This window comes from Acyrthosiphon pisum, chromosome A3 (genome assembly GCF_005508785.2).
Source record: "Acyrthosiphon pisum isolate AL4f chromosome A3, pea_aphid_22Mar2018_4r6ur, whole genome shotgun sequence".
NCBI classification, from domain to species: domain Eukaryota; kingdom Metazoa; phylum Arthropoda; class Insecta; order Hemiptera; family Aphididae; genus Acyrthosiphon; species Acyrthosiphon pisum.
Genome location: NC_042496.1, coordinates 14,203,371 through 14,229,122, shown reverse-complemented (window position 1 = coordinate 14,229,122; position 25,752 = coordinate 14,203,371). Strand labels below are relative to the sequence as shown.

Sequence of the window (25,752 nt, the reverse complement as noted above, 5' to 3'; positions counted from 1 at the left end):
ATAACCTTTTTTTAGAGAATCGTCCATCCAGGACATGGAGGAATGCTTAGAGAACGTACAAAATTGTCTCGATGACATATGGAAAATCGAAGAAATTAAATATCCTCAAACCAGAATGGAACATTTATTTGAAGTTATCGGAAACGGTATGATAAAACTAATTCAACGAACAACAAGTGATATGAATATATGGACTGGAGATCATAATGAAAATATCGATGTGTTGAAAATGTGTATAAAAACCTGTAACAAATGGATTAAAACGTGTGAACAACTGACTATGTTGTATTGGCCTAATTACACTTATCATAAATGGATTGGTCCAACATTTTTGCCGAAAAACTTAATCACATTTTCCAATCATATTAAAGAAGTTAGCCTTAAACATAAATATGAGTAACCCAGTTTTAATTAAATATTTATTTTAGATAATATCAATATTATGCGTAAATAACCAAATGATAAAATTATTGACTGTCTACGAGCAAGAAAAATTAAGAACATCAGACAATTTGAAATCATTTATCGGTAAAAATTATAAGCTTTTAATTCAATGCGTTTATTAGCGTTATTGACTATTTGCGATTATATATACCTACTATATATTATTAACTGATTAAGTTTACACTAAAACAATAATTATTATTGAATGCGTAGAATTCAATGACGTAAGTCAGTTAAATACTTACACAAAAGAGAAATGGGAAGCTGCTGTGGAAAAATTTGAACAAAAATTGCAACCAGCTGAAGATTTAATTGCTGGGAAACTTCGAAATTTGATTAATAGTAAAAAATCAAACACTGTAGAGGTAATAATAATTAATAGTATTATTGTATTTTTTAATGGTGTATTTTTTCTATCAAAACGTTATTATTAACTTTCAAATAGCTTATTCATGAATTTATTCACTACCAAGAAATAATAGAAAGGCCAAAAATCTATGTTCAACTCAAAGGAGAATTGGAAAATTTTCTCAACTGTCTAAAACGAATTGTCAGTGCAATAGGAGATAATATCGACGGAGAACAAAAAACAAATGTACTAGAACTAGCAGGTTTAGAACCAATTGTACGAAATTTGTATTCATTAAAACAACAGGAAGCTAAGGTATAACTAATTACTCACAAACTTTGAATCTCATATTGAAAAATAACTATCTGATAAATCATTTTTTTATTTCATTTATTAACGCTAACAATATATTCATTTCAGTTAAATGATATCGAAAAAGTAAGTGATCGCATACTAGCTAATTTAAATGATTATCAAAAACTGAAAGAAGCATTAACGGTTCAAAAGAAAATGATTAACAATATGGTTACAGAGACCTATGGTAATTGGATAAAAAGATAAAAGATCTGCAATCATTAACAAAAGTTTTAGGTACAAAAAATGTCAGCTATTTAAAAGTTACACCTATATAAATAATTTAATAATAATTATAGGCGTATTTATAAAAAAACATAGATATACATAAATTTCACTATTTTATTAAATTTGAGTCTGAATATAGCTATACAAATCATAATATGCTTACTTAGTAGTGCTAAGTTAGTACTAAGATATACTATGTGTCTATGTAGGTACGTTTCATATAACAATTAACAACCATGGGTCGGTCTTCACCGATGACTCTAATCGCACATGAGAATTTTATTGACAATGGTTTTTTTTTTTTCAATTACTCGAAAACATACAAATAAAATATAAATTATATGAAGAATATATGAATAGGTTTAAATGTAAAACACGTCCTTTCTTTTAAAAACGAAAAACGAAATTAATTAATGAACATCGTTTGAATATTGAATAGGTATGTATTATTCACTGATGTCCTATGGCATTAATTTGGTAGTCTATGAATATAAGAAATAAAGATAATATACCTAAATATTGTCTCAAATAAAAAATGAGTATTTTTAGTTTTTTTGAGTTTAACAATTATTTATAGTTAACACCTACGAAAACAAGAAAGAAATAATATGAAAACTTCGGTCAAGCACTTCCCTAGAAAGTTTCGTACACTTAAGCAGCAATATTGTAAGATTTAAAAATTTCCTACATCACATTAAATGTAAACAATTGAGTAGTATATTTCTCTTTTATTATTAATTAATGAAACAAGAGAAAGGTTGCCCTGAGAGATGTTTGGCCTTTATATTATTAAAATAAATAGTAAATTATATCGATAATAATAAAATAGATAGAATTGAGTTTACCGGAGAACCGTTGGTAGTAGTAGTCGCGATAACCAATAACCCGAATACAGATTGTACTTTATTTTTACATATTTTCCGATTAACTCAATTGCATGATTGCATTTTATGAACATATAAATTTTTTTTTTTTTTTTTATTTTTTAAAAGAAATATACCATCTGTACCCAGAGACACAATAAGGATATGGGCTAATTTACAAAAAGGCGTGAGTGAGTTGTTGGAAGAAGCCACCCAGTAGTGACACTTCCTAAAGAACATATAAATTATATTTTATTTTATTATTAAAAAGTTCATATTACTCACGATAAATTCAGAATTGGACATTATACTATGTATGTGCTTGAAAACTATATTTAAAATTGAAATATAGACGATATATTCGGTATAGGTAGAAAATAATTTAATTTGTACATTTATGCTAAGGTGGTCTATATGACTATTGACTACAATATTATTCCAATATGGCACTGAACAATAATTATTAATATTTAATAGTTATGGATGAATATAATTCTAAAATTAACTAATATTAAAGGTTAAATTCTGACGAGCCTGTGATTTACTTTCAATCCAATAAACTGATGAAAGTCAATTTTAATCTAGATATAGAATTACTAATTAGAGAGGTAAAAATGTTAAAAATTCTTGGCTACAATATTCCGTCGGAGATAGTAAATGTGTCGGATATGGGAAGCAAATTTATACGGCAAGCAAAATCTCTCGAACAAGTATTTAACTAAAATATTTATTCAACAATATTTGGTGTATGATTGGTTCAAACCAACGATGAAAATATGTTCCATACTTTAGATAGCTTCGTTTCATAATACAATAGGAGATCGAATGATCTCTTCTCAAAGGCCTATGATGTTGTCGTCAGCAATTGAGTTGTTAAATCTTGTTAAACAGCAACAACGTGTGACATGGACCGATATCCATTCTGTTGATATTTATATACTCGAAATGCGAAAACTAATGGAGAAAATATCACTTGAAAATCAAACGTTAGCTAATTACCACCAATCCATATCTAATAAGGTAAGCTAAACAATAAAATGTTAATAAAACGTCTCATTAACCTTTTACCATCATAATCATATAAAATAAAATGTATTTGTGTCACTAAAATGTGTTAGATTATAAATCTTATGAGCATAGATATCTTGCAAGAACAACAACAATGGAAGGTCGGATTAAAAAGCATCAGAGACATTGTGAGACAAGTCGAGGAAAAAGTAATAAAAAGCGTACATTTATAATTTATATTGTATGAAATAAAATATATATATGAGTGATAACGATTGTTTTTACAAAAGTTCTCCAACTGCGAAGCGTGGAAAACACACTTAGATTTTCAAATATACAAAGCCTTGAACTATAGATATCAAATAGGACTAGAAGCTCTAAATCAACACTTGCCAGATTTTAGAATAGAAATTGTGTACAGGTATAATTTATTATATTAAGGATATGATAATTTTAAAATACATATTTATTTTTCCATTAGGCAAAGACAGTTGAAGTTTAACCCTCCAATAGAAGAGATTAGAATGAAGTATTTCTCTCTACTGAAAAAATTTATATCAGTACCAATTGGTTTTCGTGGTATAGTGGATTCGTCTGTTTCAACATTTGCATCCATTGTAGACCGGTATGTAAAAATAATTATTGTATTTTTATATTATTTAACCGTTTAATAATATATGATTACTATTTTTATAAGTAATGCTCTCAAATTTACTAAGTTGTTCTTAAGAGCCGAACAGTTATTTGAGAGATTAGAAAATATTTTAAAAGAATGGGAAAATAGAGTTTCACTTGGGTCAATAGACATTGAGAAAATGATTCAAGAAAATATTAAGACGGCCCACGAATGGGAAAACAATTTTAGATCCTCAAAATCGTGGGGCCAACAGATTGCTAAATTTAACTGGTGAATTTTATATTTAATGTATTATATGGAATTACTTGTACAATAAGAATTAAAATTAATTTTTATTTAACTATTTAATATTGCAGCGCTGAGTTAAATGTCGAGTGCTTTATTGTTAGCACTGCAGCAGTGCGATTAGAATTGGAGACACACAATCGTCGTTATTGGGATACAATGTCTACTTTACTGCATTCATCGATTTTATTCGACATTGCTAGGTTAAATAAATTTATTGAAGAATCTATCAATATGCTTCAACAACAAACTTCATCCACAAAACAAGTGAACAATAATCATAAAAAAATAGTTGACGAGTCGTACGAAGTAAAAAATTTATAAAAAAAATTTATCATAAAATGGAAATTATTAACTTTTTTCTTTTTAGATGAATCTCGTAGTCTTGGAAATTATAAAAAAACAAAAGGTTTTATCGAATTGGACAAATGAAAAAGTCGATAAAATGAATCAGGCCTTATCCAGTTGGGAAAACTTTAAAAATATACTAGAAAATCATCAAATGGTTATGAAACAGCAGATAGACGCAATGAAAAGTAATTTAACTGCGGAAATGCAAACCGTCTGAAATATGTTCGATACATTTCATTCGAAGTGGCAACAATATAGACCAAAAGGTTTTGAAGATGAAAATAGTTCAAAATTGAAAAAAATAGTTGAATTTTTAAAAGATAGTCGTGCCGAATGGAATACGCTAAAAGAACAGAAAGAAAAAATAGTGTATGATTATCAAACAATTGTTAATACTATACAAATACCATGTAATTTCCTTATTTGTTGTTTTATAGAAATGACTGCAAAGATGCTTATATTGATATACCGGACTTTAGTTCATATGATTCAATCGAAAACGATTTGCTACATTCTGAAAACATATGGGGCCTTTATGATGAATTTAATTCAGGTTAAAAAAATGTCTATAATAAAAAATAGAATATGTATGTTAAATTAAATTGATAAAATTAATTTCAGATTTGCAAAGCATCGGACAAGAAGAATGGATTGTATTTCGTGGAAAAGCTTATAAAAAATGTATGGATTTTATTTTAAAATGGCAAGAGAAACTTAAAGAAACGACTACATCTCCGTTAACAATTAAAATACACAACGAATTAGAAACCTTAAAAGTAATTTTATTGATCACATTATGAATTTAACACAATTTAACGTTTGAATTGAAATAGTTAACTGTGTTGTAAAATTATGTTGATTTTAGGCCTTTTCGCTTTGTATTAAATATGTCCAGGGAGAAACCTTTACAGAAAAACATTGGATCGAAATGTTTTCATTAATTGGAATTCCGTATAAGCATATTGAACAGTTAAAATTTGAGGATTTTATTTTAGTAAAAGATAAAATCAAAGAAAAACTAACTAGTTTACAGGTAAAAAATAAAAATACGTAAAATAAAGATTTTTAGAAAATATAGATGTATGTTTGAAGGAATTAAATACTAAAGCAACTAATGAAATTACAATCAGACAAGCACTGTCAGAATTAGATGTATGGGAATTTGAAACGCATTTCTCTACTATAAACTATGTTGATTCTAAAGGCCACACTATTCGGATCATCAACGATTTTAAAACTATTTTCAGCTCGGTAATAAGAATGTTTTAAAAAAAAATTTCGATTCGTAGTCTTAAACACGCATTTTGCAATAGTATACACGTCGCGATGAATAAGTATAATATACATATTTTCATAAAATAGTTATCTCGCTATACCGAAATATTATTTTTCATGTTTGGATAGATAGGAGAGAAACTATGTTTATTACAGTCAATTAAAAATACTTCAAACGACGAACAATTTCTAGACAAATCTAATGTGTGGGAAGGTAAATTAATGGAACTCGACGCGTACCTAAGACAATTTTCCCATATACAAAGAAAGTAAGTAATTTGATAGGTTTATTAATTAATACATTATTCATATAGTAGTAAATAAATATTAATATATATCGTTAATTTTGGCAGATGGCTTTACTTAGACCCAATATTCGGTAGTGGTGCATTGAAAATCGACAAAGAAGTAAAATTGAGATTTGATAGAGTGGATAGAGATTTTAAATATATATTACAGCAATCTTTAGATTCAAAAGTCTTACAGTTTTTGAAAATAAATAACATAAAACATTTATTAGAATCCATGCTTAATTTATTAGCAACAACGAAAAAGAGTTTAAACGATTTTTTAGAGGTAAACCTATGTGTACTTACTTATTTGTTTAAATAATTATAAATGTCTATATAATTGTCAATGTGTATAATTGTGTATTATACTACTATAATAATTCAATAGTAATAAATTATTATTTGATCTTATTGTATAAAGGATAAAAGAAAGAGTTTTCCGAGATTTTACTTTCTCAGTGACGAAGATCTATTAGAAATGATTGGACAAACAAAAAAAGTATCTGTAGTACAAGCCCATCTCAAAAAACTGTTTAGTGGCGTACAAAACGTACAGTTCAACTCGTCTGGAAATATAATAGCAATAGAATCACCTCAAAATGAAATAGTAAACCTTGACAAACCGGTTCAAGTTTCCAATCAAATTGAGGTATTATAAAATAAATATATATATTATTTTTATTACACGTTTATAACTATTTTGAAATAGATAAATACTTTAGTGTTTAAACTACGCGTGTCCAAACTAAAAAAAAAGAATTAAACTTAATTTAGTCAATATAAAATAATTTTTTAAAACTTAGTTGGCGTACCTAATTAAGTTAATAATGTCCTAATATAACTAATTTTTCCCAGGAATGGCTTAAATTGCTTGTTCAAGAAATAACTAATACGTTGAAAACATGTTTTATGAATTGTCTAAAAGAACAAGATCCTTTGAAATATCCGTCACAGATTTTATGTATGGTAAATGAAGTCCTCTTCAGTTCAAGATGTGAAGACGCAATAAAAAAACAACAATTACAGCAATTACAAAAGTCTCTAAAAGTAACCTAATCATATTTAAACATAATAGTTATAAGATAATTAATACTCTTATTTTGACATAAGTAGGAAAAATCAATAATATAATCAGCTATATACGAACTTTAATCAGTACCTATAATCACAATATACAAGAATTACAATTTTGAATAAATCCTATTTCTTAATTTATATTATATTTCAAATTGTCTTAAATGAAATCGAAAATAAAAATGTTAAACGATTTCAGAATCAACTAGATACTTATACAGCATTAAATGTCGAAAGTACTGTAAGTGGAGAAAATGTGCTACACTTAAAAATAAAGGGCCTAATTTTAGACACAATACATCATATTAGTGTAGTAGATGAACTTATAAATTTGCGAGTGTCATCTATCCACGATTGGGAATGGCAAAAAAGAATAAGGTTTGAATCTAATGCGTGTTGTAATATTTTATACTAATTTATGAAATAAAACGAATCAATCAATACATTTGTTCCAAAGGTTTTACTCACATTCTGGCGGTGAAATAATCATTAGAATGGTGGATTCGGAATTTACGTATTCGTACGAATACCAAGGGATATCGCCGAAACTGGTTCACACGCCACTCACAGATAACTGTTATCTAACACTCACACAAGTATATTATTTACATTATATATTAAGCATTAAATGCACCTTTGAAGCTATGGCATGTTATTGATCGTATGAATGACAATGTTCTTGTTATTATCAGGCAATGAGTATGGGATTTGGAGGAAATCCATACGGACCCGCTGGAACCGGAAAAACAGAATCGATCAAAGCGCTCGGATATCTATTTGGCCGACAAGTGTTGGTTTTTAACTGCGATGAAGGTATAGATATCAGATCTTTAACACGAATATTAATCGGTTTGGCGAGATGTGGAGCTTGGGGATGCTTTGATGAATTTAACCGCCTAGAAGATTCCACACTGTCAATGATCTCAACAAGAATACATCCAATACAAGAAGCGATTAAAAACAAAGAATCTAGCTTCATATTAGAAAATCAGAAGGTTTGAAGCTTAAGTTTTCGAAATACCTATAATTTATTTTATAAATTACATCCAAAAAATGATTTAATATGGGTTCCTTTAAATTGTATGATTACGATTGTCAGTGTATGTATGTGACTATTTTTAAATATAAAAATATTACATAGTTTTAAATTCAAATTCCATAAAATCGAAATACCTACACAATACAAATAAAAATTAAAAATGTCTGCGTTACATCAAAGTTATTTTAATAGCATTTATATAGGTAGTAGATATTTTTATAGTAGGGTGACCATATACGTCCTAATTTTGTACCTCTGGCCCGTTGTCCCCTGAGGAATTTGTGGGATTGCTAGAACTGAGTACCAGAAATTATTGGACTACAATAAAACCAGATGGCTCGCACTAATGAATGCTACTGAAAGATTAATTCATAACCATAAAAAATGATCAAACAGTTTTAAAAAATGTCTTCAACTTTCAAGTGTCCAAGTTCCAAGTTATGGCTTTTTGTCATGTGAAAAATATACGACTAAATTTGTGTGCGGTAATGACTTAATGTGAAATCCAGTATTTTAAAATTTGTGTGTGGATTTTTTCCTATGCGTATTTTGCACATTTGTTCGGTAATGGGTGGATTTTAATTAATAATATTTACATATTAAACAATTTTTTTTTTAAATGATACCGTTACCTATTCATATAATCATATAATATTATATAATATCAGTTAATGAACAAATTATAGATATATATACTAAACCCAGTGATGATTAGATTACAAATTTAAGCAAACAATTAAGCAGTAAGTTATATATTTAGCATAATGATTTTAAAATAATATATTTCAGATTGATTTGAATTTGAACGCGGGAATATTTGTAACATTAAATCCAGCAGGACAAGGTTATGGTGGTAGAAATAAATTACCTGACAATCTTAAGCAACTTTTCAGACCTGTAATTATGAGTAAGCCAGACCAAACTTTAATAGCTAACGTAACACTTCACGCCGAAGGATTTAAACACCCGCAAACGATAGCTAAAAAACTCGTTGAAACCTTTGATTCTGCCAAGTAAAATTTTGTTAAATTAATATACAATAATTTAAGTTATGTATAAGCTATAATATATTTAATGATAAAATCAATTCCGTCAGGCAATTGTTGAGTGATCAACAACATTACGATTGGGGTCTTCGAGCTTTGAAGACGGTTATTGGTTTTTGCGGTACAATCTTAAAAGCTTCGGCGGTGACTTTAAAATCACTTTCGGAAGAATGTTCAGTGGCCGTACAAGCGTTAGAATTGAATACGATTTCAAAACTAACGTTTGACGACTGCGTACTATTCAAATCGCTTATTTCAAATATATTTCCTGAAGTAAAAGTTAATAACAGCACTCAAATATATGATACATTGATTCAGAAAATACGGAAAGCAGCCGAGGATATGGAATTGCAAATTAATCCAAGACAAGTAAATTTTAACATTTTAAGCCGTTTAACATCTATGTGCGTTAAATGTACATTATAATTTATTAAGGAACAAAAATGTATTGAATTATACGAACAATTACAACAACGCATGGGAATAGTGGTAATGGGTCCACCGTCGACCGGGAAAACAACAATAATTCAACTATTGTCACGCGTAATGACGTTTAAAAGCATTGTTTTTTTTTTGAATAGTCGTAAATGAGTTTTTGTATTTTTCAGGCCTTAACCACTAACAACAATATAAAAATACATAAAATAAACCCAAAAGCTCAATCACGATCGCAATTATTAGGAAAAGTAGATTTGGATACGCGTCAGTGGATCGATGGCATAATCAGCAAAGCTGCTCAACAAGCTTATTCGGAGAATCCTGGTAAAAAGATTTATCCATGTGCATTGTGCAATAATAATAGAAAGTGGGCAAGTGGGTAATGCTCTGATGTACCTACATTAGGTGCCTAGAGAAGTCACTGTAATAGACGTATTCAATTTGAATCCAATAATAATAATGATATAAAATCATTGTATATGAAAAACAATTCTGAGCCTATAATATTACCATTTACTATAACTACCATGTATATTTTATGATATTATTGAGATTAAACTAATTTATTTTACTATTAAGTATTAATTTACTAGGTGATGAGTGATGACTAATAAGTAGTTTACACACACACTCACACATACACACATCATTGTAAAATCAATACATTCATCGCTCAGCTCATAATCTAAAATTACATAACTAAAGTAAAAATGATAAAAAATATATAAAACTTACAGTTACAGATCACAGTAAAAAAAAACGAATAATAGTGTGATTAAGAAAATGATAAAGAAGATGTAACCTACTCTAATTTTAAGATAACAACGGGCGCTAATGCTAAACTCTAAGATAAAATTAATATAAAATTTTGTTTTACCCCCAAAGAAAGACACAAATAATAACTATAGTCTACAATTAAAATTTAATCAATGATTTTTTTCACATAAATTAAAATTACTTTTTAAACATTACAATATGACGTTTGATAATTATTGAATTTAGTTATTTTTAATAGATATAATTTCTTGGATTATATTTGATGGAGATGTGGACCCCGAATGGATAGAATCGCTTAATTCAGTCTTAGATGATAATAGATTATTGACATTACCATCTGGTTGGAGAATCCAATTTGGAAACAATATAAATTTTATTTTTGAAACTCACTCTCTTAGGCATGCGTCTCCTGCGACTGTATCGAGAATGGGTATAATTCTTCTCAGGTAATAAAATTAAAAAATGATTGACATTCCATTCTATAGGTACCAAAAAAGTATTATTAATTTTATGTATACTGCAGCGAAGAAGACACTAGTACAAAAAATGTAATTGATTCTTGGATAAATAAATTTTCCAATAATAATATTGTAAAAGATTACGAAATTCAATTTTATAAAGGTAAAAATATAAACTTAAAATAGTTACATTATATTGAAGTTATTATAGTTATATTATATTGAATATTTTAAAGCTCTGAAATGGCTGGAAATCAACGGACAGCTCGTTTGTCCATGTTCGACAATATCAACAGTAAAAAATGTCTTACATCTTTTAACCGACGTTAAATCAAAATCCCATTTCACCATTTGTCTAATTAATGGATTAGGAGCTAATTTAAATTCATCGCATAGAGATAAATTTACAGAAATGGTAAAAAATAAATTATAAAAAAAAAACATTAATATCATTCCACTCACTTTATAATATGGTGTTTATAAAAGGTTTTTGAAATGTTTGGAGAGTATGTGCCAGGAATAAATGACACAAAATATTATTTTTATAATGAAATAAGAGATAATATAGAAGCTTACAATTCACTAAACACGGAAAATCCAAATTTATTTGGGAACAAAATCGGTGATTTAATTGAAACACCTAGGATAGCAAACGCTTCCGATATTTTAGTCAAATGGATACAACAGAGCACATCAATTTTTGTTGTTGGCCCATCGGCATCGGGTAAAAGGTATTATGGTTCGTTAAAATGTTATTACTAGGTACTTAGGTCGTAAACTTTTTATTTTTTCAGCAAAATTGTTTTTAAATCTACCAATCTTTTAAGAGGCATTGAATGCGTAACAATCCATTGTAGTGCTCATACTTCACCAGAACAGATTTTATTAAAAATGTCACAGGTATTAAAATAACATTAAAGTAAAATTACGTATGTTAACGAATTGGACTCATATATGTCATATAGATTAATTTACTCTTGAGTCTTGACCCTCCCCACATCAGTTAGATATATTATTATCAACGGTATTTATAATTTATAATTTAAACTCTATATTTCCATAAGAAAATATTAAATTTTAAATTTTAGATAAAAATATATTCTTTAAAAAATTTAAATGGCAAGTTTGGCTATTTTTTTTACTTAATTTTAACAGCCAAAGTTGGCCTATGATAATTAATATTTATTTAATATGCTACCATATTGTTTTCGAGGTATGTGTGGTAGTTTCTAACAACAAAGGAAGAATTTATCGGCCAAGGAATTCAGAACGATTAATTTTGCATCTCAAAAATTTAAATCACGTTAAACCAGATAAATGGGGTTCTATTCATCTAGCTGCATTTATACAACAAGTGAGAGTAACATTATTAAGAACAATAATTTTTTGTAAATATTTTAGTGTTTGAAAAGGAAAAATACTTAGTTATGATGTTGTGTATACAATGTTATCGATATATATGAAAATTGAATATGTTTTAGCTAATATTTTTTGGAGGATTTTATGACCCTATTACTTTGGAATGGATGGGAATTGACTCTAATATTGTAATAATTAATAGTTTAACTTCAATAGACGGAATTAACCCAAGGCTTGTATCAGCTAGTAACATTTTACATATTGAGTAAATAAAAAAAATTTAAAACTATTATATTTTATTAAAATGATAATATATTTTCAAACGTTGTCATATTTTATAGAACACCACAAAAACATGAACTTCAAAAGATTTGTTTAGAATACGTAAACACAGTGATTGAAGACAATTCAGAAACAATTACTAATGCAATAGTAGATCTATTAGTGAAGGTATTTATCATATCGGTTATCGAGTAGTCAATACCTGTAACAATTAAGTTCATTAAATATTTAAATATAACAAATAGCTATATTAATAATCTTTCTAGACTAGAGAAACGCTTACATCAGTACATACACCCCATTACACATTTACAAATCATATTTTAGTGGAGTTATGTCAGAATCTAAGCCGATACAAATTTAATGATGGAAATAATGCAGCTCGAGTAATAGAAAAATAATATTTACCCAGTTCAATATTAATAAAACCATATTTCAGGTTTTATTTTTCGAAGCAAAACGTATTTTTAATGATCGACTAATGACGTATGAAGATAAGTCAAAATTCGAAGGAATAATCAACAAGATTTATGCTGATCTTCGTTTGAATTTCAATTATGAAGGTGATTAATGATTATATAATATTACACACGTATTAACATTTAAATATAATAATATTATTTGACAAGTTTTAATTTTAATTTATTTTCATTACTTTGAAATAGGCGATTGGTTCAAATGTTCAATTAAGTTTTGTAATATTAACCTCATTATAATTATAAAATAAATAGTTAATAAGTTTATTTGTAAGCTAATTAATAATACGATAAAGAACAATACATTTGAAAAACTTAGGTTACCACTTTACTCTGACTTATCCAGTTTTTTTAAAATATGAAAACAAATTTTTTATGTAATTTTTTTAAATAAAAACATATTTTTTTTGTTTACTGTTTAATACACCATGTTGTTGATTTTTCTTACGAGTTACCATAATATATTTCAATATGTACCTACACTAATTATTGAGGGAAAACAGATTGAAATATGTTTATATAAAAATAAAACCCTTAAGATACAGTGAAACTTTCTCTAATGGACATCTCCCAATAGCAGACGTTTTTCGGGAAAGGGGACATTTTCACTACTTTTCAATGGGAAAATGTCCGAATAGTGGACACTATTTTAATAATTTATAATAGATTCAATGACTTTAAAGCTTCAAGCGAGTGGTTATATAGTGGAAAAGTTCTGCCCCCCCCCCCCCCCAAATATGACGTCTCGTTGTCTCTCAGACTAGGGGATAATCCAACAATTTAAGAAGCTTTATCGTAAACAATTGCTACTAAAATCACTTTGGTGTGACGCATAGCATAATAATATAGTATATTAATTAATATGAAAATTTTAAATGGCTGTGAAATCACTATTCCGCTGTCTCACAAATATAATATTAAATAAATATGTTTTAGATGTTGTTTATATATGCCAAAGAAAAATTGATCCAAAACATAATGGTTTACTTTCAAAAGTTTACGTGGAAGAATGGAAAAAAATAATTGAAAAATGTATTGTCACAAATGGTATTCCAAATCTATATAATTTGTTTATCATTCAGTTTTCATTAAATATTTTTACGTTTTTTAAATTTAATTTAGAAACCACAAATCAGGAAGTTGAGTTGAACACAGAATTACTATACCTTATTACAGCTTATTGTGAAAGGGTTTTGACAAACCCTAGAGGGTGCCTGTTATTGGTAGGACGTTCGGGAATAGGACGAAATTTGGCCGTAAGAATCGTAGCATCCAGACATAATGCAACAGTCGTGTCGCCTAAAATACGACCAGTTTTTAATTTAAATGCATTTAAAAACGACCTTAAAACGGTATTACATAAAGATTTTATAATACGATTATAGCTTATTAAAAAATATTATTTTTCAAATTAGATAATGCAAACATGTGGGATAGACAACGAAGAGGTATATTATGTTGTCGAGGAATATCACATTGTAAACAATGAAGTATTGGATATCGTAAGTTGTTTAATAGTGTCTGGTGAAGTGATGGGGCTCTATCAAAATGAAGAATTAGAATCGTTATGTGCACCTCTCAAAGATCAAATGTCTCAACAGAATTTCGACGGAACAACGACCAATTTTTTTACACAAAGTATGTCAATATTAATAGTATAGTAAAACAATTAACCTCCCATAGAATGTGTTAATAAAGCACATCATTGTCAAATTCCAACTGTAATGTATTTGCTTTATTTCAGGAGTAAAAAATAATTTACACGTAGTGATGATTTTGGATTCAGAAAGTGAATTCTTCAACAATTGTTTAGAAAACAGCCCGGCAGTGCTAGATCACAGTCACGTCATATGGCTTGATAGATGGGATGAAAAAACTATGGAAATAATACCGGAGCTGATATTCAAAAAGTTGTTTCTGAAACCGTAGAATAAATATAAATATTATTATTCAAACTTAAATTTCAGGAATAAAATAATGGATGAATTTCCAAATATTAAAGAACATATCTCGTACTTTGCCAGTATTCATCAAGAAGCTGAAGCCTGGATGAATACTTGTCCAAGACGCTACTTATCATTTTTACAAACATTTAGTGTCCTATTAATGAACAAACAAGAATCAATTAATAAAAGAATGGCCCATTTAAAAGTAATGTAAATTATAGTGTATTTTAAAATCGTTTTTATGTTTAATATAATTCAATGTCTAAGCGCTTTATATTGTTCAGTAGTATAATATGTAGTATGTACAATATAAACAATATGAATTAATATAACTACCTACCTATATACATTATAAGTGATATAATATAAATTATCATTATAAACTAAATACTATTATCATTATTACTTTGGCTACCTAATATTTATAATTTTGTGAAAACTGGTCTGTAAACTCAATTGCTTTATATGAGCGTTAATAAACTATTATTATTAAATGTTTCAAAGGCTGGATTATCTAAGTTAATTGATGCCAGAGACATTGTAGCAAAATTGAAGTCTGACGCCGGAGCTCAAGAAACGAAACTAGCAGAAAAACAAGAAAAGGCCAATCAAGCCCTGAATATGATATCTAAAACCATGCAAGGAGCCAATACAAAAAAAGAACAAATGGAAAGTCTTAGAAAAGAATTTCAAATAAAAAACGATGTTTTAAACCAAAGGTAACCTATATAATATTATAAATAAATATAAGAAACTTCAATGATTCGTATTTGAATGTTTAAAAATATAAATTATCGAAATTACTTGGTATAAAACAAATTTAATGAAAATATTAGGTAATTCTGTAGCCATAGAATAAATAGGTAGGTATCCGAAAAAATATAACGCATTAAGTGTCAATCGTAATTTAAATTGCCATCAATTTTTTAATGTATTGTATACTTAATTACCACGATTGGTGTCGTGAAATGTGATCAAATAAATATTTTAGGAAAAAAGAAATCGATCAAGAGCTAGCGCAAGTCGAACCATTGATTGAAGAGTCTCAGGCAGCCGTGAGCAACATAAAATCGGAAGCTCTGACGGAGATCCGATCACTTCGAGCACCGCCTGAAGTGATAAGGGACATACTGGAGGGAGTGCTCCGGCTTATGGGCATACAGGACACGTCATGGAATAGCATGAAAACGTTCCTGGCAAAGAGGGGTGTCAAGGAGGACATAAGGTTTTTCGACGCGCGCAGGATTTCGGAGGCCAACAGGGACTCGGTGGAGAGGCTTTTAAAGTCCAAACGCGATTCGTTCGACTCAAAAAATGCGAAAAGAGCGTCGGCGGCGGCAGCCCCGCTGGCTTCGTGGGTAGTAGCCAATGTCGAGTACTCTCACATACTTCACAAAATAAGACCATTGGAAACCGAACACGCTTCATTGAAATCGTAATTATTTAATTTATATAATAATATTATGTATTACCGAGTCACGCTTTGCAGTTGAATCGAAGTTTAAATGTCCATGTACGGTCATGCAAAACGTATATTTTGTTTGATACAGAAAATTGCAAAAAGCCGAAGAGCAAATAGAACTCTTAAGTGATGGGTTGGACAGTGTCGATAAAAATGTATCAGAATTAAGAGAGCAGTTAACTGTTAACACTAAAGAAGCGGCAGAAATTGAATTAAACATTAATAAAGAGAAAAAGACAATAGAAGCAGCCCAAAAACTTGTAGAAAAATTAGATGACGAATTTTCGAGATGGGGCTTACAGGTAGATATTTGTATAAATTATAAAGAATTATACCTACTATAAAATCATTAGTAAATACATAAATGAAGCTTGAAATATGCACTATAGTCTATAGATTTAGTAAATTTGAATATTATATCACTTATGCACATTGTTGTAAAATAAAATACTTAATTATATATTCATAGACATGCGCACAGGGGGGAGGGAGGGGGCGTGGGCCCTGGCTTTTTCTTTAATAAATACATAGATATCTATGCTATACTAAATAGCGAACATTTTTACATTTTACATGAAACAATTGAAGCCAGTTTTAATATTATTGTCGGTATAGATAGCTGTGAATAAATGTAATAAAGTTATTAATTAATCAGTTTTCATCGACCAATTAATGATTTATTATTATTACAGAATACTCTACTATTCACTATATTAGCTAGTGGACTATTTTTTTTATCACAGTGTATCTATCATCTAGGTACTTAATTTATATATTTACGTTATTTCACAGTTGTAACTTGTAGATAACATTATATACCACATAATAGACGTAGGTTAGTTAAAATAGTAATTACAAATAACCAATATTTTAGACCTAAAAAAACAGAATATTCTTATTACCTACATTAAACGTTTACATTTTATACCTATTTAGTAAATAAAATAATGTTATAATGAGTGAAACGAAGATCATATAGCAGAAGAATAATCATTAAGGTAATTAAAGTTCATACTTTTTATTAAAAGTTGAATTTTGCCTGAAGTGGCCCGTAAAATGGGGTGACTTTGGACATCTACTTATTAGATTTCATTAAAAATCGATGTTATAATTACAATGGATGACTTCGGACAATATAGATATTTAAAAAAAAAATGTAACAAATTGAAATAAAAAAAACCCCATACATTAACCGAAAATACAACATAATTTATTGAATATCCTAAAAAAATAATTCTTTACTTTTCTATAAACATGTCAACTTAAAATTTATTTTTACTTTTCTGTTCTTACTTATTGTGTTGTCATTTTTTTTATAGCTAACACCATCAACGACATTTTAAATATCATTAGGATTATAATTCTTATATACAGACGACCTCCTACATTGTTGACATATGATCTAAATACTAATATACATTTTAAACTTTTAAATTAATGTAGAAAAGTTTCACAGACAGAACTTATCATTTATAGACTACTTATTTAATCTGAAAATTAACTATTTTTTTTCCGTACCTATAAGTTTAGACTTTAAATCATATAGTTATTATAAAAATCATATAAAAACATGAATACAATTTTAAATTTTAAATCGTCAACAAATTCAATGTAGGTATGTTATAAAACGTAGATTTGCAAAACAATGCAAAGTGCATTATTATAATCCCAACCTCAATCATTACCATTGTAATATCGGAAAATAAACTTTTTTTTACTGAGTGATTTTTATTACGCTTGATTCAAAGTCAGAATTAAGAACATTGCTTTTATAGACGATGAAATGTAGTTGTGGGACCAAGTGCAATACTGCAGTGTCAAGTGTTAACCAAGTTTTTACTTTTTGATAAAAAAATTAAATGTTCATAGATGGGATACTTACAAAAGGTACAACTTTTCAAGTTTGTGGTGTCAATGACTGAATAATCGAGAAATATTTAATTTTATAAATTACCTAAAATTATAAGACCAACGGTAACATTTTATCTATTAAAAAATAGTGTATTTGATAATTTAAAATTACATAACAATTAATTAAAATGAATGCTATAAGATTAAGTTTTAACTAACTATGGACGTATAATTCATAAATATTTTACATCCCTTGTCTATATGAAAGAAAATATTTCACAAAAATACTTTATAATTAATGAGATAGTGAGACAAAAAATGTAAAAAAGGAAAATATTTTGCCTTCCCCTTGACAAACTCCTGCGGACTCTCTTGATGTGGGAATAACTTAATGTGTTGTCTGCCACGTTTGGTAATATAAGACGATTTAACACTACAGTGTGAGATCAAGTAACATAACAATTTGCACATATACCAATTAACACAGACAAGTTAACGAGTATAGATTACGGAAAACCGCAATCAAATATTTCTATTTGTTGTTATGCTATAACAGTAGTCAATGTAGTTCTGTAATTTAAAAATAAAAAAAGGTGGGTAAGTGGATGTCGCTCTGCTGTACAGTAGGTTACAAGTGGGTCACTGCAGTATAATGGATAGTATTAAATTTGAATTCAATGATATAATATCACTGTGTAAGAAAAACGATTCTGAGCGGAGACGATTTGTCAGTATAGGTATTAGACATACCTATTGTAGGTATACTTATCTATAGTATTAAAAAAAAATTGACCTATAATAGGTATCAATAATAAATTCCAAATTAATCATATCACAATATCCATTAGGTAACGCGTTATACATCAACAACAAACCGTGGTACTATCATAGATATATAATAGTATACTTTAGAAGTTTCAAGTACCCACAAGTAATATTATACAATCACAACAAAATAACTAAAATAGTTATTCCAGGTTTTTTAATATGTAATTTCGTCCAAATTTGAACTTAAAATGACTATAAAAATAAACTGTGCTTATGTATTTCTTAGAATTTTTGGTAACAGAATTAAATATTTACGTGAAATCTTGTTTTAAATTTTCAATCCTTAGGGCTTAGATATAAAAGTTGAACATTTTATAAATTTTTAACAACAAAATAATTATTCAATTTTAAATTTGATATATTTTGTCAAAATTTCAACTTCAAATGCTTATAAATAAAATGTGTGCCTATGTATTTTTAATATTTTACAATTGCTATTGTAACAATATATCAGGAGCCTTGCATTAAATTTTCACGCATTTTTACCAAACAAATAACATTTTATTGATATTTATAGAAAAAAAAATTAAAAAAAATTGAAAAATGACAATGTCCGTAAGCAGCTCCAATTATTTTCAAAATTTTATCGTAAAAAGAAAATGTTAATATAAACATTCAGTGAAATTTTAAAGTTTCTACAGTCACTCGTTTTTTAATTACAACAAAACAAGATAATCGTTACGTAAGAAATCAAGCGAATACCAAATGTTCTAAAAATATGAATTTCAAACGCTCATAAAAATTTAATTTGAGTTTTTTATAGCCATTTTTTTTTTTTTTGATAAAGGTAGATAATCTTATAAGGAATCTTGTATTACATTTTAAAATCTTAGTTCTAAAAAGAAAAATTTTTACGAATTATTAACTCAAAATAATTTGCTAATTTTCGTGATTTTTACTTATTTTGTCAATTTTTGAACTTTAAATGCTAATTTAAAAAAACTGTGACTAAGGATTTTTAATATTTTTCAAATGTCATTGTAACAATATAGTAGGGGCCTTGTATTAAATTTTCAAGTAATTTGACTCAACAAATAAAGTTTTATTGACATTCATAGAAATAAAAACTAATTAAATCGGAAACTAAAATTGTCCGTAAACAGCTCAAAACAAATTAAAATATTTTGAAAATTTTATCATGTATAGAAAATGGAAATATAAACAATCAGTGAAAAATTCATGTATCTACGGTTATTTGTTTTAAAGTTACACCAAAAACCAAAATCGATTTTATCGAAAACAGCTTTTGCGTAAAAATTCCCGTTTTTCCTTAATTTTTCTTTTGTTTTTCACGGCGCTTTTGAAAACTATTGGAAAAATTTTACTTTTGACCCCCCAAAGTACCAACTAGATTCACTTTCTGATCGAACAAGATACTGAAGTTGAAAATCGTAGCATTATAAGAAAAAAAAAAACACACATCATTGTAAAATCAATACATTCATCGTTCCACTCAGAATCTAAAAATATAATATTTTGTATTTACCTTCATAACATGTACTATGACATCATTATGTCATCAATAAATATTATTTTCTATGTAGGTTATAATAGATATTAACGTGGATTATCAGTTTCATCTTTTATTAAACGTGTATTCTAAAATTATAAGATAACTAATAAACATGGTGTTGTCCAAATTTACCCCACATGTCCAAAGTCATCCTTTCTTACAGTAGTCATTAGTACAAGAATTTTTGGTTCAGACATTTTTAAGCCCCCTCCCCCCTTGCGGACAAAGTCTGCGCACCCCTATGTATATATTTATATTATAGATGGTACACGTGGTGTCAATATTTTAATTTATTAATGTGCATCGTTTGAATTCAATTAATAATTAATATAATTTTATCTAATTTCTATCAAATACTCAATATATAGTTTCATAATGTATTATGCATGCATAAATATAAAATAACATACAAAAGAAAATGTCTTATAACGTTATAGACATTAAATTTAATATAATTTACTGCCTACCTATACATATACTTATCATATAAATCATAATTCGTTATTGTCTGACTATTAAATGATTAAGAATCGTAAACTATTTTAAAATAACCGAGAATTATCTGTTTCAATTTATTATTGTATCTATAATAATTATTAATTAGCCTAGCAATGTTATTATTTTTTATATTTTGTCTCATTATTCACATCGATAAAACAACTTTTCATTTTCTTTACAGACCGTTATCAAATTCCGGAAATTTTTTCACTTTTGAACTTTTAGAATATTATAATCAAACATATGAGTTTTGACCTTAGATAATTATTATGTACTGATAATTATTGAGTAATACAACCACATTGTTTTATTGCATACTTTATGTAGGCACTTACAAATAAAAAACAAAAAAACTCAGTATAATATGATGTAATATATGAAAATATGAAGAATATTCTTCACACACTATAATACTATGTATATATATATAAATTATGTATAAATATCAATAAATGTTTAAATGCATTAAATCAAAATTCAAAGTAAATTAATAGTTTTAAGTATTTGTCATAGGTAAATGAATTGTCGTTAAGTTTAGAAAACCTGTTGCTGAGCACACTGCTTGCGTCAGCGTTTGTGACATATTTATCGGAATGTTCAGATAGTATTCGCAATGAAAAAATTGAAAAATGGAAGTACGAACTAAAATCAAACGAATTTACGTTTTCTAAATTTATGGAATCTGAATGTCAGATACTGCAGTGGATTACTGAAGGTTTGCCATCTGACGAGACATCGCATCAAAATGCCATAATACTAAAACAGGTAAATAATATTCTTACCTACATTACCTAATTACCTATATTTTGTTATTACTTATTTATAATATAATATTTATTTAAAAACATGTTTGTATAGATTAAGACACTTCAAATTTCGGTAAGTTGATAAAATGTGTTCATAGTATATGAACTGACTATAATAATATGTACTAATGTGTTGATTGTACTCGTATAGGCTAAATTTTACCCGTTGATCATTGACCCTAATAACAACATCATGGAGTGGTTAAAATTAAAATTACCGATCAATTCAACAGAATTTACGTCGTTTGAAAACCCAAAATTATACTCAAGTTTGGAATTAGCTGTTCGGTAAGCGTTACAAATTATATTTGATACGTACGTTATAAGTATTATCTAATAATAATATGAAAATACATTACATTTTGTTTTAAGTTTTGGTAAAACGATAGTAATATATAACGTAAGCAAAATCGATCCTATACTTGTACCAATATTGAGAAGTGACTTTAAAATTGAAGGTAATTTTATAAAATACTGGACGATCGCAATATCGTCATAACTCATTATATATAAACAAATTAATATGTATACTTAGGAAGCAGAAAAATGGTCCAAATTGCTGACCGCCTGGTAGATTATAACGAGAACTTCCAACTATACCTATTCAGCAATACCTCTGACTTGACCTTGTCCTCAGACCAATCAGTACTATTAACAATTGTTAACTTTACTCTAAATCATATTGGACTCACTGAACAGGTACCTGCCTAAATGAACATATTTTTTTAATTACACCAGTAATTTTAATTTTGAAACTTGATTCAATTTCTATAGCTTTTACGACACGCACTGAAAATTCAAAATCCTAGATTAGACTCCATGCATTTGGAACTGTTGCACACAGAAGAAGAATTGAAATCTAAACTCCATGTACTACAAGAGAACGTGTTGAAGGACTTGGCTGGCGCACAAGGGAATATACTCGAAAATCAAGTAAAATTATTTTTTTTTATAATTTGAAAATCATAGACGTGATGACATTATAACATTTTTGTACCTACGGTACCTATATATGCAATTATTTAGGAACTTCTTAATTCGCTAGACAGTATAAAAACCAACAGCACTGAGATATCAAAATCACTCGACGAGTCGTTAAAAGTGCAGAGCAAATTAGAGTTTGAATGTCAAGTGTACAAGCCGTTTTCCAGTTACGCTTCAAAAATATATTTTGCGTTGAACGATTTGTTCGTCTTCAACCGTTTTTGTCAAATCTCTATGGCGACATTTGTCAAACTGTTTCAGTCTACACTAAAAGTATAATAACTAACTGTAAAACGATTTTAGTTATACGAGAAAATGACTTTTACCGTTTATACATTTCAGGAATCCATCGGAGGTACGAACCAAGAGAAACGACTATTGCACACGGTTTATTATTATGTTTCGAGATCGCTTTTCAAAGATCAACGATTGACATTCGCTACATACCTGTCATATAAATTGAATCCTAAGGATTTTGGTTCTAATGTTAGTGTTTATAATTACATTTACGATATTCATAATTGGGTTATTTAAATCTATGAGATCAATTAATTTGTAAAAACAGGAATGGGAATTGTTCATTGGAAAAAAAACAACAAATATTGACGAAGGGTTGAACTATAAAGATAATATTCCAAAATGGATTGACGACAACAGAGCTTTTGATGTCTACATGTTAAAAGTAAATATTATTTATATAATGGATATTGTATAGCCTAGTACGATAACCCCTGACTCTCCACCACACAAACATAACATTGGATTTTTTTTATAGATATAGATAATTTGTTTGTAAATTGTTATGAATTAATTTGTTTCTTTTTATATTTTTTCAATATTTTTCAACTAAGTAATTTTACAGTCGAGTGTTACTGATGGGTAGCTATACTCCCCTCACGCTTTCAAAGTCAACTGTATAATTCAGCTCATATGCTTATTGTAACTACTATTACAGATTGTATATATTCAAAAAGATGTTAAAAAAAAAAGTTATTTTAGAGTGGAGGTTTATGAGTAATTAATTGTATGTTATTAAATGTTTATAGTTAAATAGTTTTTTTTTAATTTATATAAAAATTTAAAATAAAACAATGTAAGATTAATTTAAAAAAAAAATGTTGTATTATAATAATATTTTATACCTATCAATTGTTAATTTATTATTCTTTTTATTTTTTAATAATTAATTATAAATATTATTTACATAATTATTTTTGTTACTATCAAATATAATTATTTCATACATTTTCAAATGATTTTATTTCCCCTCCTTACCGTCACTACTCACTACAACCAAAGTCCAACCACTCAAGGACGATTTATAATTTTACATTATTATATTTTATGATAGATTAAAATATTATTAAATAACTATTGTATTATATATTTATATGTCTAATCTTAACTTTAAAACAAAATGTACGATATTCTCACTTCAGGAATCAGTACCAGAACTTTACGAAAAGCTTCAACTTGATAATCAAAACATTTGGAAGGACTTTGTCGGAACAACAAATTCTAGTATTCCAAATTTAGTAAACGTGTCGAATTTTCAACAAGTTTTAATTACACAAGCACTGAAGCCCGATAGATTACATAAAGCCTTGACAGAATTTTCTCTCAATCAACTAAGTACGTTACAAAAGATCGTTTTGATTTTAGTATTTTACAATTGGAATTTTTTATAATATTATGTACCTACCTATTTTTGTCGTTTTAGAATTAACCGACTTATCACCGTCAACCTTGAGTCTATCTAAATTGGTCGGAGAAAACACTGAACCGGTGATGATAATAACGTCAATCGGATCTGACCCATCCGATGAGTTGAGGATGTTGGCTAAACAGATGACTCACGAAAATTGTATAGAAATAGCTGTAGGCGAAGACCGGAGGGAAGTCGAGTCACTGCAGGAACTGTGCAAACAGCCGAAATGGGTCGTCTTGAAAAACATACACCTGAGTTCGGAGTCTCTTCTAACGGAGTTGGAAAAACGGTTAAAGTCGTTGGAGAACGTACACGAGAAGTTTGCGGTGTGGATGACCGCAGAGCCTAACGAAAAAATTCAACATTCATTCGTTGTGTCGTGCGTTAAAGTCGCGTACGAAGCTCCTCATGGCGTCAAAAGGAACATGAGACGGGCCTACGACATCTGGAAGCATGAGCACGTAGTGTGGAAATCTTCGGACGAAATTCGATCTGTTTACGCTTTGGCCTGGTTCCATTCCATAGTGTTGGAACGCAGGACATACATACCGCAGGGGTGGTCGCAATATTACGAGTTCAACGATTCGGATTTAACAGCGACCCTGAAAGTCTTACAGAAATCGATACATCGCGGTAAGTATTACATTTGATTAATCGCGTATTGCCATTGATTACTTAATATATTGATTACTTTGATATACTTAATCGATGGCATTGTGTACTTTTATAACTGTATGCACCAATAATAGGTTATCGAGTTGTATAAAATGTTCAAACGCATGCGTACCGCTGCACAACTTTTAACTCGTAAGCGTGACATATTTATGCACATCATGATAAAATAAATGATAATGATAGCTACCAGACTAGAATTTACATCCTTGGCTAATCGCAGACATGCACTCAATCTCCAGTGTACCTAATGAACATCTTATCTAGAAAAATCAACACACTCACACCAGTGGCGCAACTAGGACTAAAATTTGGGGGGGGGGCTGTAGCCCCCACCTGATATTACATAAAAAGTAACCCGTGGGCTTTGCCCCCACACCCCCATATATATTCACATAAGAATATAAAAAGTGATACAAAAAAAAATATTTATTTACTCAAATTTAATTTT

General features: G+C 28.4%; 1 protein-coding gene across 1 annotated transcript in view; it reads left to right on the top strand.

Annotated features, from left to right (window-relative positions):
• The window catches only part of LOC100169603 (cytoplasmic dynein 2 heavy chain 1), a 59,955-nt gene that overhangs the window by 17,567 nt on the left and 16,636 nt on the right, over positions 1-25,752 (top strand). The window contains 57 exon segments of the mRNA XM_029491200.1: positions 16-373; positions 429-528; positions 658-809; positions 890-1,108; positions 1,214-1,347; positions 2,756-2,948; positions 3,031-3,258; positions 3,357-3,455; positions 3,537-3,667; positions 3,728-3,871; positions 3,944-4,153; positions 4,240-4,477; positions 4,539-4,888; positions 4,957-5,072; positions 5,141-5,295; positions 5,385-5,552; positions 5,612-5,770; positions 5,924-6,063; positions 6,148-6,370; positions 6,506-6,733; positions 6,940-7,131; positions 7,358-7,536; positions 7,616-7,754; positions 7,851-8,153; positions 8,987-9,210; positions 9,294-9,612; positions 9,679-9,786; positions 9,852-10,005; positions 10,697-10,904; positions 10,982-11,072; positions 11,137-11,331; positions 11,403-11,647; positions 11,711-11,816; positions 12,130-12,270; positions 12,398-12,540; positions 12,617-12,725; positions 12,824-12,943; positions 12,997-13,120; positions 13,970-14,080; positions 14,156-14,385; positions 14,449-14,671; positions 14,778-14,943; positions 15,001-15,184; positions 15,484-15,698; positions 15,971-16,414; positions 16,530-16,743; positions 21,645-21,896; positions 21,990-22,010; positions 22,089-22,225; positions 22,310-22,395; positions 22,473-22,636; positions 22,712-22,870; positions 22,964-23,194; positions 23,264-23,407; positions 23,487-23,603; positions 24,361-24,553; positions 24,642-25,262. Coding sequence (XP_029347060.1) covers positions 16-373; positions 429-528; positions 658-809; positions 890-1,108; positions 1,214-1,347; positions 2,756-2,948; positions 3,031-3,258; positions 3,357-3,455; positions 3,537-3,667; positions 3,728-3,871; positions 3,944-4,153; positions 4,240-4,477; positions 4,539-4,888; positions 4,957-5,072; positions 5,141-5,295; positions 5,385-5,552; positions 5,612-5,770; positions 5,924-6,063; positions 6,148-6,370; positions 6,506-6,733; positions 6,940-7,131; positions 7,358-7,536; positions 7,616-7,754; positions 7,851-8,153; positions 8,987-9,210; positions 9,294-9,612; positions 9,679-9,786; positions 9,852-10,005; positions 10,697-10,904; positions 10,982-11,072; positions 11,137-11,331; positions 11,403-11,647; positions 11,711-11,816; positions 12,130-12,270; positions 12,398-12,540; positions 12,617-12,725; positions 12,824-12,943; positions 12,997-13,120; positions 13,970-14,080; positions 14,156-14,385; positions 14,449-14,671; positions 14,778-14,943; positions 15,001-15,184; positions 15,484-15,698; positions 15,971-16,414; positions 16,530-16,743; positions 21,645-21,896; positions 21,990-22,010; positions 22,089-22,225; positions 22,310-22,395; positions 22,473-22,636; positions 22,712-22,870; positions 22,964-23,194; positions 23,264-23,407; positions 23,487-23,603; positions 24,361-24,553; positions 24,642-25,262 — 10,757 coding nt within the window.